This window comes from Protopterus annectens, chromosome 3.part1 (assembly GCF_019279795.1).
Source record: "Protopterus annectens isolate FY-2018-M chromosome 3.part1, PAN1.0, whole genome shotgun sequence".
In the NCBI taxonomy this organism is placed as follows: Eukaryota; Metazoa; Chordata; order Ceratodontiformes; family Protopteridae; genus Protopterus; species Protopterus annectens.
Window position 1 is genome coordinate 1,124,626,846 of NC_056732.1, and position 14,372 is coordinate 1,124,641,217.

At 38.9% G+C, this 14,372-nt stretch overlaps 1 protein-coding gene across 1 annotated transcript in view; it reads left to right on the forward strand.

Annotated features, from left to right (window-relative positions):
• The first annotated feature begins 714 nt into the window (after positions 1 to 714).
• LOC122797757 (transient receptor potential cation channel subfamily A member 1-like) overlaps positions 715 to 14,372 on the forward strand; it is a 1,751,748-nt gene continuing 1,738,090 nt past the window's right edge. Inside the window, exons 1-2 of the mRNA XM_044066281.1 lie at positions 715 to 738; positions 14,164 to 14,266. Coding sequence (XP_043922216.1) covers positions 715 to 738; positions 14,164 to 14,266 — 127 coding nt within the window. The remainder of the gene's footprint in view (positions 739 to 14,163; positions 14,267 to 14,372) is intronic.

Below are 14,372 nucleotides of genomic sequence, written 5' to 3' on the forward strand. Positions count from 1 at the left end.
AAATATTTATTAATGTAGAGCAGACTTACATGTCTGTTTCACTGAGAACTTACCCTGTTCTTATTTATGGTCATGGCCATATGATGTATTGTTTATATACCCACACTTATATGGATGGAGAATCCTGTAGAGTGAATCTGTCTCTCTGTAAGGGAAAGACTTAAAGACAATGGATCGGCATACGTTTAACAAGTGAACGGTGAGTATTTTGGAGAAAAACTTATTTTCCTTTTTACAAATGGGATGAGATAAAGAGCAAGCTCACACATAAGCTATGTGAATGGGAATCTGAGGCAAGGCTTAGTTCAAGGCAGAGATTAAAAATCTTCACGGATATACAAAAAGTGAAGGATGAGATAGTCTTAAGCATACAGATGGCAAGAATAATCTTTGGACAAATAGAAAAGCACACAATAAACATCTTCAGTATAAGATTGAATTTGCTAAGAATGTATTTAAACTAAAGAATTTTGACTTATCTGCTGCTAATCTGATGTATTTAGCATTAAGGTTAAGGTAGCAGGAGGCAGAATGATCTCCAAACAGGATATTTAGCCTGGAGAATAGGAAAGTAGTTACATTATCCTAAAAATGAGAAATATTATTAAAGCATTTATAAATAGGTCAATTCATAAGCAAACAGACTACAATATCTTGAGAACCTAACTTTCCCATTGGCACAGATGGCTTCAATCACAGTGGATGAGATCCAACATGGACTTAGGAGTATGGCTAAAGGTAAGACTCAGGACTGGACTGGTCAACCTTGCTGATTTATCAGCTGGCACAAAATATCTTTATTGAGAAATTCACCCAACTTTCTTATTGTATATTATCCTCCAAACACACTGCCAACTCTTGAAGGGCTGCCATAGTCTCAGTCATATTAAAGTCTGGCAAAGACCTGAGTTACTTCGTATCAGTTTATATCTACATTAAATCATGACTATAAATTATTTAGTTCTAAATTACTGAACAAGATAACTCTATTACTTAGTAATAGTTAATGCAGTTTGCTCAGATATAATTTGTTCTGGGTCACACCACATTTGATAACCTCTTAAAGGCATAATTCATTATTGAGGATGCACAGTGACTTGAAAAGAAGGAAGTGTTAGCAACTTTAGATGCAAAAAAGGCCATTGACAGGTGAACTGGTCATATTTATTTTGATGATGTCTCAGTTATGTTTCCTAGGGGAGGTTATCTTATAGATCTGGCAGCTTTATGAAGAGGCTAAGATAAGGGTTGATATCGGCTCTATGTTTACCAAGTAAATTTTTGGGGTGGGGAACAAGACAGGAATGCTCACATTCTCCTCTTTTCTATGCTTTACAAATGAAGCTGGTAGCTAGTAAAATAAGAAACTGTCATTACTGGAAGACAAATACATAAGCCTATCCCTATTTGCAAATCATTTTTTGCTTTATATTGTAATCTCTGAAGAGACATGGAAGTCAATTTTTAAGACCCTGGTATCATTTAGTGAAATCTCAGACTACAAAATCAGTGAGACTAAAATACAAATAATCAAGGTAAATTATTTACCCTCATTGGACATTATGCATGGATTTTCATTCATGGATTCCCCAGACGATGAAATACTTAGGGGTTAATTATGCTCCAAGGCTGGTGAAATTAGTTTCTGAGACTTATGATTTCATAATCCCTAAGGTTTACATCTACCTTCAGACTTGGACAGATCTCGATTTACACTTTCAACAGAGGATTTATACTATTAAGTGATTTATCTTCCTGCTTGTCATTTACATCTCTCAAAGTCTACATCATATGCTAATAGGGAAACTTGTGTACTTATCAAACTGTTGTCTCAATTTTTTGTGGCATGGCATAAACCCAGATACTCCAGAGATTTTCTTTCTTGGTTGAGAGAAATGGGTAGCCTCTATCTTCCAGATCTGAAGCTATAGATGAGAAAGCAACCAGATGTAAATTGTTACAAAGGCTGATGTCACCACAGTACTCTGCTGTCTGGAAAGCTATATTGTTGGGTCAAATGCAAGGGTTCCCCTCTTTTAGTAAGGCCTTATTGTGTAAAATGACAAAGACAGAAATATATTGTTGTGAATTATTCTCAAAAATAATAACAAGCTTTTCTTTTACTTACTCAGAATGCTGGATAGAAAATATGTGTCCTGTGAGTTATATAAGACTGTGGCTGTCAATATAACAGAATTCTAATTGCATTAAGAACATATCCTTGGCAATTCATATTGGAAACAATTGTTTACAGAGAATAAAGTACAACATTGGTCTTTCTTGCGCTCAGACTGGTGATTTAGCAGAAATCGACAAAGCCATATGCCTACAGAGATGGGAACTGTCCCCAAAACTGATTGTCATCTCTGGGTATTATAGAAGGTAGATACATGTACCTCACAAATGATGCTTAAATGGGTAATCTGCAGGATATATAAAATCTTACTAGGATGAAGGCCTCCTTCACTAATAAATGTAAGAGGATTTGGCAACATGAGTTGTAACAGGCAGTTCCATAAGAAACATAGTCATGAGCAACTTTGTTCCCTAGATATGCAAATAAAATCTTGCATTATTGGATTATTTGTGAAGGGGGTAGTATCTCTTTACATATTCCTATACACATGTTAAATTTTCTCAAATATTTCCTGCAGTTTCCACTGTATGTTGGAGCTTTGACTAAGGGCCAGTAGACTATTGGTGCATTATGTTTTGGGATTGCTCTGAGTTGGAAGCTTTGAAATTATTTATTCAGGAGATCTGGGGTACTATTTGGCCAGGGGTCATTGAACTTACTTCTTATTTATTTCTCTTAGAACTGGAGTTATGCTCAGGGATGTGACTCTGTGGCCAGATCCAACAGAATTTGATTATGATGGTAAGGAAAAAGATTATAATGAGATCCTGGAAGAAGAAAAATGTCCCAAACTTTAGTGAGTTCTGGTCTGTAATACAAGAAGTTAGAGAGTTTGAGATGCATGAGCCTCAAAAAAATTAGGAGGTAATCAATTTACCAAAAATGAACTCTTTGGAATAGTAGATATGATACTCCCTCTGTCATTAGTTGGTTAGAACTGATTGATCATGAAAGCTAACAGGATAGTTGAAACAGGGTGCAACCTCTATATTGTTTAAATTGGTGTCACATTGTGCTGAAAATAACATCTAAGACCCTTAATATAAATGATAGCCTCTTATGTTCTAGTGTGTCTCTTTCTGCTTCACTTCTTTACTATATCTTAATACATATCACTGACAATGTTTAGGCTTGATGGCTGCATTCATATTCCCTGAAACATGTTTTTGGTATTGTTGAAGTTTAATTGTTACCTATAGCTGATGTATGTTTACCTTTTGTTTTAATAAAGTTTATTAAAAAAAAATACACCAGGTCCAAAGACCCATTTTTATGTGCTTGTTTTCTGCATTTTGTGTTTTGTCCATCCCCAGTCACTAATTACTAACATAGAAGCAGTATCTCATCATCACTTTTTAAACCACTTGTACTACCGAGGGTCATGGTGTCCCCAAGCTGAACAGGGAAGGCCAGAATTTCCTGTCCCCAGCAGTAGCTTCCAGCTCACCCTGTGATATCTCCAGACATTTTCAAGTAAACTGCAGATTATAATTCTTCCAATGTGTCCCACAGTCTTTTCACTGTGTTGCACCTAGTAGACCTCCCATGGAAAGTACCTAGTGGCATACTCACAAGGTGCTTAAACCACCTCAGCTGACTCCTTTCAACATGGAGGAGCAGTGGCCATACTCTAAGGTCCTCCTGGGCAACACAGCTTCTGTAAAGAGAACTGAACCCATCTACTTTGCAAAGGATTACCACTACAGTTGTTGTGTCTTTGATCCCATCTTTTTAATAACTACACAAAGGTCATGTCTAAAGATCAGGTTGGAGACATCAAATGACCTGCACAATGCCAACTTTATCACTTGACTCATCTATCAGTTATCCAACACAACCTGCCACATTGTTTGTAATACTGAGAGGAATAACTAGGATTTTTGAAATTGCAAATTTACTTCCACGATATATCCTCGCTCCTCTACAAGTGTAGTGTGCATCAAACAAAAATAAACAAACAAATAATAATAATAACATCCATTTAACAAAATATTTAATCATAAGCCATGATAAATGTATAATTTTTAAAAATTCTAGCTCATCTCATTTTAGGGAATAAATAAACTGTTCTTCCAAACTGTACATTAGAACATACGTAGTATATATTTGGCCATACCCATGGCATTATTGCTTCTGAACTAACCCATTGGTCCATCTCCCAGTCCCATCTCCCCTTACTTGTGAACAAGGCCCTTTAACATCTCCACCTGAAGTATCTAATTCCACCTCTCCTGATCACAACAAGCAACTTTTTTGGGGGAGGTGGGGGCATAATCTGTGACTTAGTGGTGTTTGTTTTCATTCTGATCTCTTCAGGCTCATCAATGGATCACATTGGTGCAAACTGGAGATGGCAATCACTTGAGGTTGAGATGACAATGTAAGCTGGAGATCACAATCGTTTCCATCTAAGACAACATTATCTTCAAACACCAAAGACATAACTGTTGTATCTCCAAACAAGATATTCTATTGATTGAATAAATAGATGAAAAAAGGATGCTATTCATTTTGCTTCCTTGTGCACACCCCTACTTCAGGATGCTTGCATTATTCCACTCATGTTTGTTTTTCCCTGTGTACCCATCCAGTCTAAGCCGTTTGCCTTTTCTCATTTGATGCTTTCTTTTCACTGCGTACATGCCCACTCCATGCTGCTTGCATTTGTGCTGTCATGTCTGCTTTTCTATGTGTACACATCAGCTTCAGATAACTTGCCATTTTCCAGCAGTGCTTGTTTTTTCCAATGTATGTAGTCACTCCAGGCTGCCTTCTTTTTCCTGTTATTCTTGTTATTCCCTGTTAACAGATCCACTTCAGATCATATGTCATTTTCTACTCGTGCCTCCTTTTCCATGTGTACACATCCAGTCTGGATCACATGTCACTTTTCTCTTTCCCTTTGTATACATCCAGTCTAGTTTCCCCCCTCATACTTGATTTTCGCCTGTGTATACGCCATTTTCTTCCTCTAATGCTTGTTTCTTTCTGTGCACACACTCACTCCTTGCCATGCTTGTTTTCCCCTGTGCATACACCCAGACCATCCTCCTATGCTCTCTTTTTCTTGCACATGCACCCATTCCTTCCTCCTTTGCTTGATTTTCCCATACACACACCCATACTTTCCTCCTATGCTTGTATTGCCATGTGCTCACACCCTCCACAGGCTTCCTGCGTTTCTCCCTTATGCTTCTTTTCTGTACGTATGCAGTAATTACAAATGACTTGACTTTCTCCTGCCATGTTAAGTTAAACTCCATGCAACTTTATTATTTTATTTATTTATTTACATTTGATAACTGGGTAGTCTCCAACTGGGCCAGAAGCCTGTTTTCAGCAGAGACCTGGTAAAAAAAGTTCCAAAGAAGATTACATAATTATACATTTGTACATATGACAATTACAATAGGAGTTCAACTGCAAGTTCCTTGGCATTGTATCTAAAAGACATATAACAATGGTTGTACAATAAGCTTATACTAGTCATACACAAAACAAAACTATATATATATATATATATATATATATATATATATATATATATATATATATATATATATATTTCTTTTCAGGATAAAAATATCACAAACTGAAGCTAAGAAGGTTCATTTGCCAAGGAATATTGACAATGGATGGTGTAAAGAAGGAAGTTAAACAGTAAGGGGATAAATTAGTTAGCCTGGTGGAGAACATGAGCAAAGCCTATTTCTGGTAAAATATTCCTTTAGGGACTGTTTAGGTGAAAGTGTATCATTGATGGAGAGAATATGTTGAGGTAGAGACTTTCAGTGTTTGGCAATGATATGTGAGTATAAGGAGATGATGTGAGAGTTTTGGGTTTTGTTAACCTTCAGCAATACTTCATCAGCAGACCTAAGAGATTTTAGATTAGTGTAGGGTTGGACGAGGTCAGATAGAGCTGGACAGTTGTCAGGTTTGTATAAGACTGTGTAGGCAGTTAGTAACTGAGTTAGAATAAGCAGGCAAGGGAGCTCTAACCAGTTCAACTGGAGAAGGGCAGTGTAGTGGTGAGTTCTTTGAAACAGATTAGTGGCAAAGATTCATGGCTATTCAGTTCTGATTTGTGAAGATTGGTAAATAGTTGTGAACAGTAAAGCAGGGAAGATAAGAGATGGGTTCTGGGTGGTGCGAGTTTGGCATGGTCAGTAAGATATGATTTAGCCCTATAGAGAGCACCCAGTTTGACATGAACCTTTTTAATTGTTAGTGCAAGGTGTTTGTCAAACTTAAGTCCACTATCACTTGTGACACTAAGAAGTTTTGTATGTTCAACAAGTTCGATTTTTGTGCCATTGGAGGAAGAAATAGAGATAGGTGTTTTTTTGTTGTTGAGATATTATAGAAGACCATAAGCTTGGTTTTATTTGGGTTAAGTATAAGTTGATGGGCTAAGTAGTTTTCTATATTGTGAAGGGCTGCCTGAGTTTTTTTCTTGGAGTTCCTTGATAGAGGGAGCAGAGCAGATTAGGGAAGCATCATCAGCATATTATATGATTGAGGCTACATTTGTTGAGGAGTTTAGGTCATTGGTAAAAATTGTGAATAAAGGTGGGCCAAGGATAGATCCTTGTGCGACTCCTACACACATATAGGGACCTGGAGGGAGAGGCTATTGTCCCATAAAGTGGCTTGTTTCCTATCTAACAGGTAGTCATGAAACCAGCTTAGGGCTTTAGAGCTGCAGTGGTAGAAAGCCAGTTTATTGGGAAGTATTTGATGAGATACAGTGTCAAATGTTTTTGACATATCTAGGAAGTTAGCAGAGACTAGTTGTTTTCTGCTTTTGAGTTGATTTATGGTATTAGAGCTGTACTGGTGCTATGCCTAGGTCAAAGGCCATGTTTGTATTAGATAATAGAGTATTTGACAGAAAGTGGTCTTATCTGTTTGTATATACAATTTTCTAAGATTTTGGCAAGTTGCGACAAAATAGCTATGGGTCTGTAGCTGGATACATCAGTAGAGGGACCGTCTTTATGTAAGGGTGTGAGTTGAGATATTTTCCAGTGGAGTGGTACGTACTGTTCAGAGATAGAATGGTTAATGAGAATAGATATAGGGTAATCGATGGAAGTAACAGCTACTTGTAGCTGGTCTGCAGTGAGTGTTCAAGGTTTTAATTTAGAAAGGAGATTTTAACATCACTTGTTCGGATAGGTTTGAGATAGAGGAAGGTAGAATTGTTTTTGGAGGTTTGAGGTCTGGACAGAGGTGTATTAGAGGTTCTATTTAGTAGAGAGTTTACTGAGTTAATAAAATGGGAGTTAAATTGCATGGCAATCATTTGGGTTGGTCAGAGTTGGGGCTGAAGTAGTGGGCTTTCCTGGGTTGAGAAGAAGGATGATTGTTTGCCAGAGTCTTTTGGGAATTTTTTGGTATTTTAGCTGACTTGTTTGGAAGTTTTTTTTGTCTTGTTTAATTAGTATTTTCCGTTTGATTTTGAAGTTGTTGGTAGGTAATGTGATTTTGTTTACTTCTATTATTCTAAAATATATACCAGGCTCTGTCCCTTTGTTTTAGTAGAATAATTGTGTCTTTTGACAACCAGGGAAGCTGTTTGGATTTGGTACAAATTTTTTTTTTTAATTGGGGCTAGATCCTTAAGTATTTGTAGGAAAGCACTATTGAAGTATTGCACTGCATAGTTCAATTAAAGAGTGTTTAGAGGTGCCCAGTCATATTGTTGAAGAAGAGTATTAAATAAGGTAGGAGAAAGGTGTTTTTTATTGTGAATGTAGCAAAATGAAATGTTACAGGAATTTTGTGTATCTTTTCTAATTAAGTAGGCAGGGAAGTGATCACTTAGTGACACCCAGCATCCTAGCTAATATTGGATTTGTTTGTTAAAATCCAGTCAAGAATGGATTGCTTGTTGGTATGTTTGTCGATGTGTGTGGGGTGGTTAATTTATTGACAGAAATTGCACATGTTTATGAAGTTATTAGGGGGGTTAGAACAGCAGGTAGTCCAGTCAAGGTTAAAATCTCCAAAAATAATAGTTTAATGGCTGAAGTTGGTAGAGGCCCATTCAAGGATGTTTTCAATATGTTGGAGGTTATTAGCAGGGGGCAGGTAGATCGCTATAAAGATAAAGGACTTATGATTATTCATATGTAGGCATGCTACTGAAACTTCTGAGTTCGGGATATAAAGTGGAGTAGAGTTAAGTTGTGCCAATTTAAGATTGTCTTTAAACAAAAATGACAATCCCAACATCATGTCTAGATGCTCTATCAGTTCTGAGGATGTTATAACCATTGGAAAGAAATTCTTCAGATTTAATATGAGGCTTAAGCTATGTTTCAGTAATGACAGCTATACCAGGGGAGTAAAGGGCAATAGCAGCATGAAATACATGTACGTTGTTTATCATAGGATCATAGGATCATTGGAAGCTACTAGGATATTGGCACTGAGGCCCTTACAAGCCTATCCAAGAATTTAGCCCATGTTCCAACAAGTCAGCACACTATGCCGCTGTCCAACAGGGACATAGGTGGAATCCCAGGGGTGTATTTTCTGTTCCCCATCCAGTTATCCAGGTCGCACTTAAAAAGGGTTAGTGAGGTACTTTACATAGAGAGGGAGTCTATTCCCAAAAGGGGGAGTCTCTGGGACATAAATCTGTCTCGCCAACAAGTCCTATTGATATCACAGACCAGGTTGAGGTCACGCATGCAGGTTACTTGAGTGGAGCTTGACTTGCAGATATGCAGCAGTCCCATCAGGGTGGGGTCTAAGATTGCTTTGTGTGCCAGACAGAGGTCACCACTGAGGAGTCTGTAGGAGACTGAGTAGAGGGACAGGACTTTTAGCCTATCTGTTTAGGGTAGATGTTTGAAGCCCTAGATTCTCTGCATGAGGAATCTGTGTGGTCTCTCCAGTTGCTGCATGTGCTTTGTGAGGTACATACCAAAAAGGACATTGTATTCAATAATCGGTCTTATAAGGGAAGAATAAAGGGATATTATGACCACCTTGTCCCTAGATGAGATACCCTTACTAATGAGGTGGGCCATGTAGAAAGCTTTCCATACAACGGAGGCAATATGGTGCTCAAATGTCAGTTTGCTATCAACCAGGGTTCCCAAGTTCCTCTGATTGCATGCTTAGTGCCTTATTATCAATGTAATAATTTCTGGGGACATCATTCTCCCCAAAAGGAAGGAATGATTATGCATTTTTTGGCATTCATTTTAAGGCCATGTTTCTGGCACTAGTCATTTGTCTGGGTGAGACCATCTTGGAGGATGTCCACATCGCTAGGGGAATTGATGACAGCACCTAGCTTTCAGTCATGTGCAAATGTGGTAAGCCACATCCCACTAAATTTGGCCTGCTATGAAGCTTCTGAGGTTGACGTTAATGATGAGAAGGTCAGAGTTACTTTTTTCAGTGGCAGATAGGAGAAAGGTGTGGATTTATGGGAGGTGTCACAATGTGGATTTGGGGGGGTAGAGAATGTGGTGAGGGTTGGGCCTGGATTAGGATGGATATCACATTGAAGTTTAATATGGGTAAGGGGATGGGGGGTAAGACATCTTAGTTTTGAAAACAGACTGACATATAGATATAGTGTAGTAGCAGAGCTGTGGGTTTAAAATATATAAGAGAGAATAGTAGAGAAGGGGAGGTGTTGAAAGGGTATGGGGAGATGTGAACAGTGGGTTTGTCATGATGCAGGCCCTCAATTACTGGCAAGGTAGGGGAAGGGTTGTTTGTAAGATGGTATGATTGTGAGGAGGTGGTATAAAGGGCTAGGACTAACAGAAATATCAGGACAGGGAGAGATAGATAATAGGTTTTATTAGAGGAATAGTAAAGAAAGTATATTGTAGTTAAGGTCAGGGGTGATAGATTGTAGATAAAGTAAAGAAACTCTTATGTAGAAGAGTCAGAAATGAGACTTGATGAGCTAATTGATGAAGTGAGATTGAAATTGTAGGTGGAGTGCTGATTGGAGGATAGGGAGATGGGGAGCAGCCTATGTAAGAATAAAAGAACTCATTCCTGGGGTGGGTGGGAATGGGGGTAAGGTAGAGGAGTGGAGTGAGCCTGAGTGCAGTGAGGCTGAATGGAGCAGGCAGCACCTGGAGCTAGCAAAGTGATAGCAGAAATGAGCTCACAGAAAGTTCAGTATCAGTTTACACACTAACCAGGTAAGTCATGAATACAGGAAAATAGTATAGGATGGCTTTACAATAAATACAAATTAAAGAAATTATGTTCACTTGCTTTTAAAAATCAAATAAAAATTTCATGGACTAGTTTGTGAAAGCCCAAGGGAAAAGCCTAGTAATAAGATAGAGGGTCTAAAGTATCCTTTTGTTAGGGAATTATAAGCCCTGGGTCCAAATACGCTTCTGAGGAATAGGGTCACAAACTATAAGAAACATGGAAGGGAGTCACTGTAGGGAAGTCTGTTAGTCTGAATGAATGAGGGGGGCTATGAAAGGGTTGTATGCAGATGTTACCCCTGGCTTAGTGAGGGCTATGATGCTAGATTCAGCTATTTTGTCAATACTTGTAAAGTACAAAGTAGTATATAGGTGTAAAAGTTTAGGAGCACATTCACCATGAAAGAGGCACCTACATTCACTTTTAAAGTAAATTTGTGTCCTGTCAATGATATAATAAAAGCCATTGCAGTACAATCCACTGGAAGGCTGCCCAGGAGAGCACTTTTCAGTTTTTTTGGGGGGGGACTGTCAAATGTATAAGGTCACTGGTTTCCTAAAAGGTAAAGGCAAAATGGAAAAAAGTTTAGGCTTAGGGGGATGAAGATGACCAGAATGAGATTAAAAACAAAGTAAACTTGCCTTATTTTTATTTTCCTCTCGTGCTTGTTTTTTTTTTTTCTGTTTACCTGCCAAGTCCTGTTTCTATAATAAACCTGTATATTCTCTCCTTAGTTTTTGCTTCATAGTTGTGTACTAGGCTAATGGCCCTGGGGCCTTTACAAGACTAGCCATAGGATTACCCTGGCATTGTGCCACCCAACCTATGTTCCCAGTACCTCTGTCGAGTAGAGCCATTGTAGTTATCCCCGGTGTGAATTTTCTATTTCCTATCCACTCATCAATATTTCTCTTGAAGAGGGTCAGCGAGGTGCTCTGTTTGACATGTATGGGAAGTCTATTACATAGCATGGGCAGTCTCTTGGTTATGAATCTGTCCCTCCAGTATGTTCTGTTGATTGTGGTAATGAGGTTGAGGTCTCTGGAGTGTGTGGTTGTGGTGCAGAGGGATTGGAATTTCTTTAGATGTAGCATTTCTAACAGAGCTGGGTCAGACATGACTTTGTAAGTCAAGCAGCGATCGCCTCTAAGTAGGCGATATGAGACAGAGAATAGTTGAAGTTTTTTGAGTCTGTCCATATAGGACAAGTGTTTAAGGTCTAGGATCCTCTTAGTGAGGTACTTTTGTGGCCTCTCCAGTTGTTGCAGGTGTCTAGTGAGCTACATGCCAAATGGGGCATTGCACTTGATGATTGGCCTAATGAGGGAAGAGTAGAGGGAGATAATGACCTCTTTCTTCCTGGATGAAAAACCCTTAATAATGAGATGTGTCACATAGAAGGACTTTCTGACCACAGTGACAGTGTGGTGGTCAAAAGAGAAGTTGCTGTCAACCTGTGTTCCCAGATCTCCTATAATGACTTCTCTGTTCAGTGGACTACCATCAATGTGATAATTCATGGGAAGTGTTTTTTTCCCAAAGGGGATGATGACACATTTTTTGGCATTGAGTTTAATGCCACAGTTCTGACACCAGTCATTGGTCTCAGTGAGGCCATTCTGTAGGATGTCAACATAACTTGGAGAGTTAATAATAGCTCCCAACTTGCAATCGTCTGCAAACTTTGTCAGCCAGAGTCCCTTCATGTTGGCCTGGACTTCAGAGAAGTAGATACCAAAAAGTAGGGGACCCAAGACTGAACCCTGTGGGACTCCACTTGTGACTAGTCAGCAGTCTGACTTGGAGTCAGCTACTTTCACATTGTGGGTTCTATCTGTGAACCAGTTTGAAACCCACCTAGTGATATAGGGGTTGATGCTTAGTTTAGTAAGTCTTTCTATGATTACTGAGTGGGGAATGGTATCAAAGGCCTTGGCCAGATAATGGTAGGCTGTATGAACCACGTTGCCTTCATTAAACAGCTGTGGTGACTGACTCAATGAAGTCGACCAAGTTGAGCAGGCATCATGAATCCTTCACAAAACCAAACTGTGTGGGATCCAGAGTTTTGAGATTCTCTATATCCTTGTTTATTAGGTCCATGATAATGTGTTCCATAGCTTTGCATATCAGACACATCAGACTAATGGGGCAATAATTCCATGGGTCTGTAGTTGCTCCTCCTTTGTGGAGAGGGATGACTGTAGCAGTGCACCATTCGGTAGGGACAAAGACTGAGGTGAGGCTGTTATTGAACAGGGTACACAGGTGAGGTGCCAATTCACTCTGTAGTTCATGTAGAACACAGCCAGGGATATTGTCATGTCCCATAGAAGCTGTATTCTTGGCCTTGGACAGTGCTGTTTTAACCTGTGCAGCAGTAATACTGGGTGCCTGGCAATCAACTGGTATTGTGATTAGTCCTTTGGGGGGGAGATGGGTAAAGCTGGCACTGAATCTGTCGGACAGTATATTGGCAATATCTGTTGGCTCAGTATAGGAGGTACCATTGTGCAGTAGCACTGAGCAAATCTGGGTATTGCCATGGAGATTCTTTACATAACTATAGAAGGTCTTGTTGTTGTGTTTACTATCTGCTGCAATTCTGTTTTCATAGCTAGCTTTAGAGGATTTGATGAGGGATCTCAACTTCTTGTTGAGGCTGATAAGGGAGTTTTTCCAGTCTTGGGACTTCGCCTTATTCTGCATCAGTTTCCTCCTTCTGTTGTAGAGTTTATTTATGGCAGGGGACCACTAGATTGGCTTCTTTTTTTTTTTTTTTTTTTGGAGGAGAGCATCTTGGTTCTAGGGTATGGCGAGATCCATGCATTTGTGTATGTGTTCGTACAGTGCATTGGTGTATGATTTGGTGGTCATGCAGTTATTCTCCATTTGCATGGGTGCCGTGAAGTTAGCCACCTTTGTTTTTAGGAGCCCAAAGTTAGCTTTGGAGAAGTTTTTTATGGTGGTTACCTTTGCGGAGGAGGGGGTGTGGGAGGGATGTGGATTTCCAAGGTGATTAGTTTGTGGTCAGATTTAACCACAGAGGAGCTGACTATTGGTGTAGAGCAATGGTCACTCTTTTTAGTAATGACCAGGTCAAGGATCTTACTACCTCTAGTGGGGGTAAGAACGAGCTGGTCAAGGGCATTGGAATTAATGAACTCCAGGAAACATTGGACAAGTGTATTGGTACATGAATAGTTTTCCCAGTTAATGGAGGGATAGTTGAATTCGCCTAGTATGAGACTGAAAGGTTGGACCCTGATATTCTCCAGGGTGCTTTGCAATGTGGAGTGTGAGTCTTGGGACATGATTGGGGACCTATTGCAGGCTGCAACCTGAATCGCTGTCTTACCCAATGTTAGCTGCTGCTTAACTTTTCCTTTTACTATTTATTCTTCTTACTTTTCTTTCACAGCTTCCCACTGGTCATACACATATCCTTACCATAACACCTATGCTTATATTTTTCTGCTTTCATGGTGTTTGCTGCTTTATTTCTTTTTCATCTTTATTCATCATCTAACACTACTGGATAACTTCTCCATATCCTTGATTTCTAGTCTCATCCTATTTCAGTTTTTCCATCCAGGCTTTCTTTGATAGGCTGTCTGTAAACATACAGAAAATTGTTATTCATATTCAAACTAGTTGACAGTGGATTATTAAGAAGTTTGTCAAGCTTTTCACATAATATATTTGCTGCCTTCATGCTTCCGTGCACTTAAAATGTACATTTTTTACAGACATTTTCACTATGTGAACTGTCACAAACTTGCCAAGACTGTTGTTTTTTTTTTTTTTTTTTTTTTTTTTTGCAGTTGTTAGCTACATTCTCACAAGCAGCAGTGAATGAACAGAAGCTATACTATATTTTAGTAATTCCACAGAGGAAAGGCTTGTTGAGAATTGTTGTTCATTACAGTATTTGATTATCTGACTGGATATGTCAGCAATACTGGCTCATGACTTTTATATGACAGAAATAACTATGATAGTAGATTCATGAAAGTATTTACGTTTTGGTTGC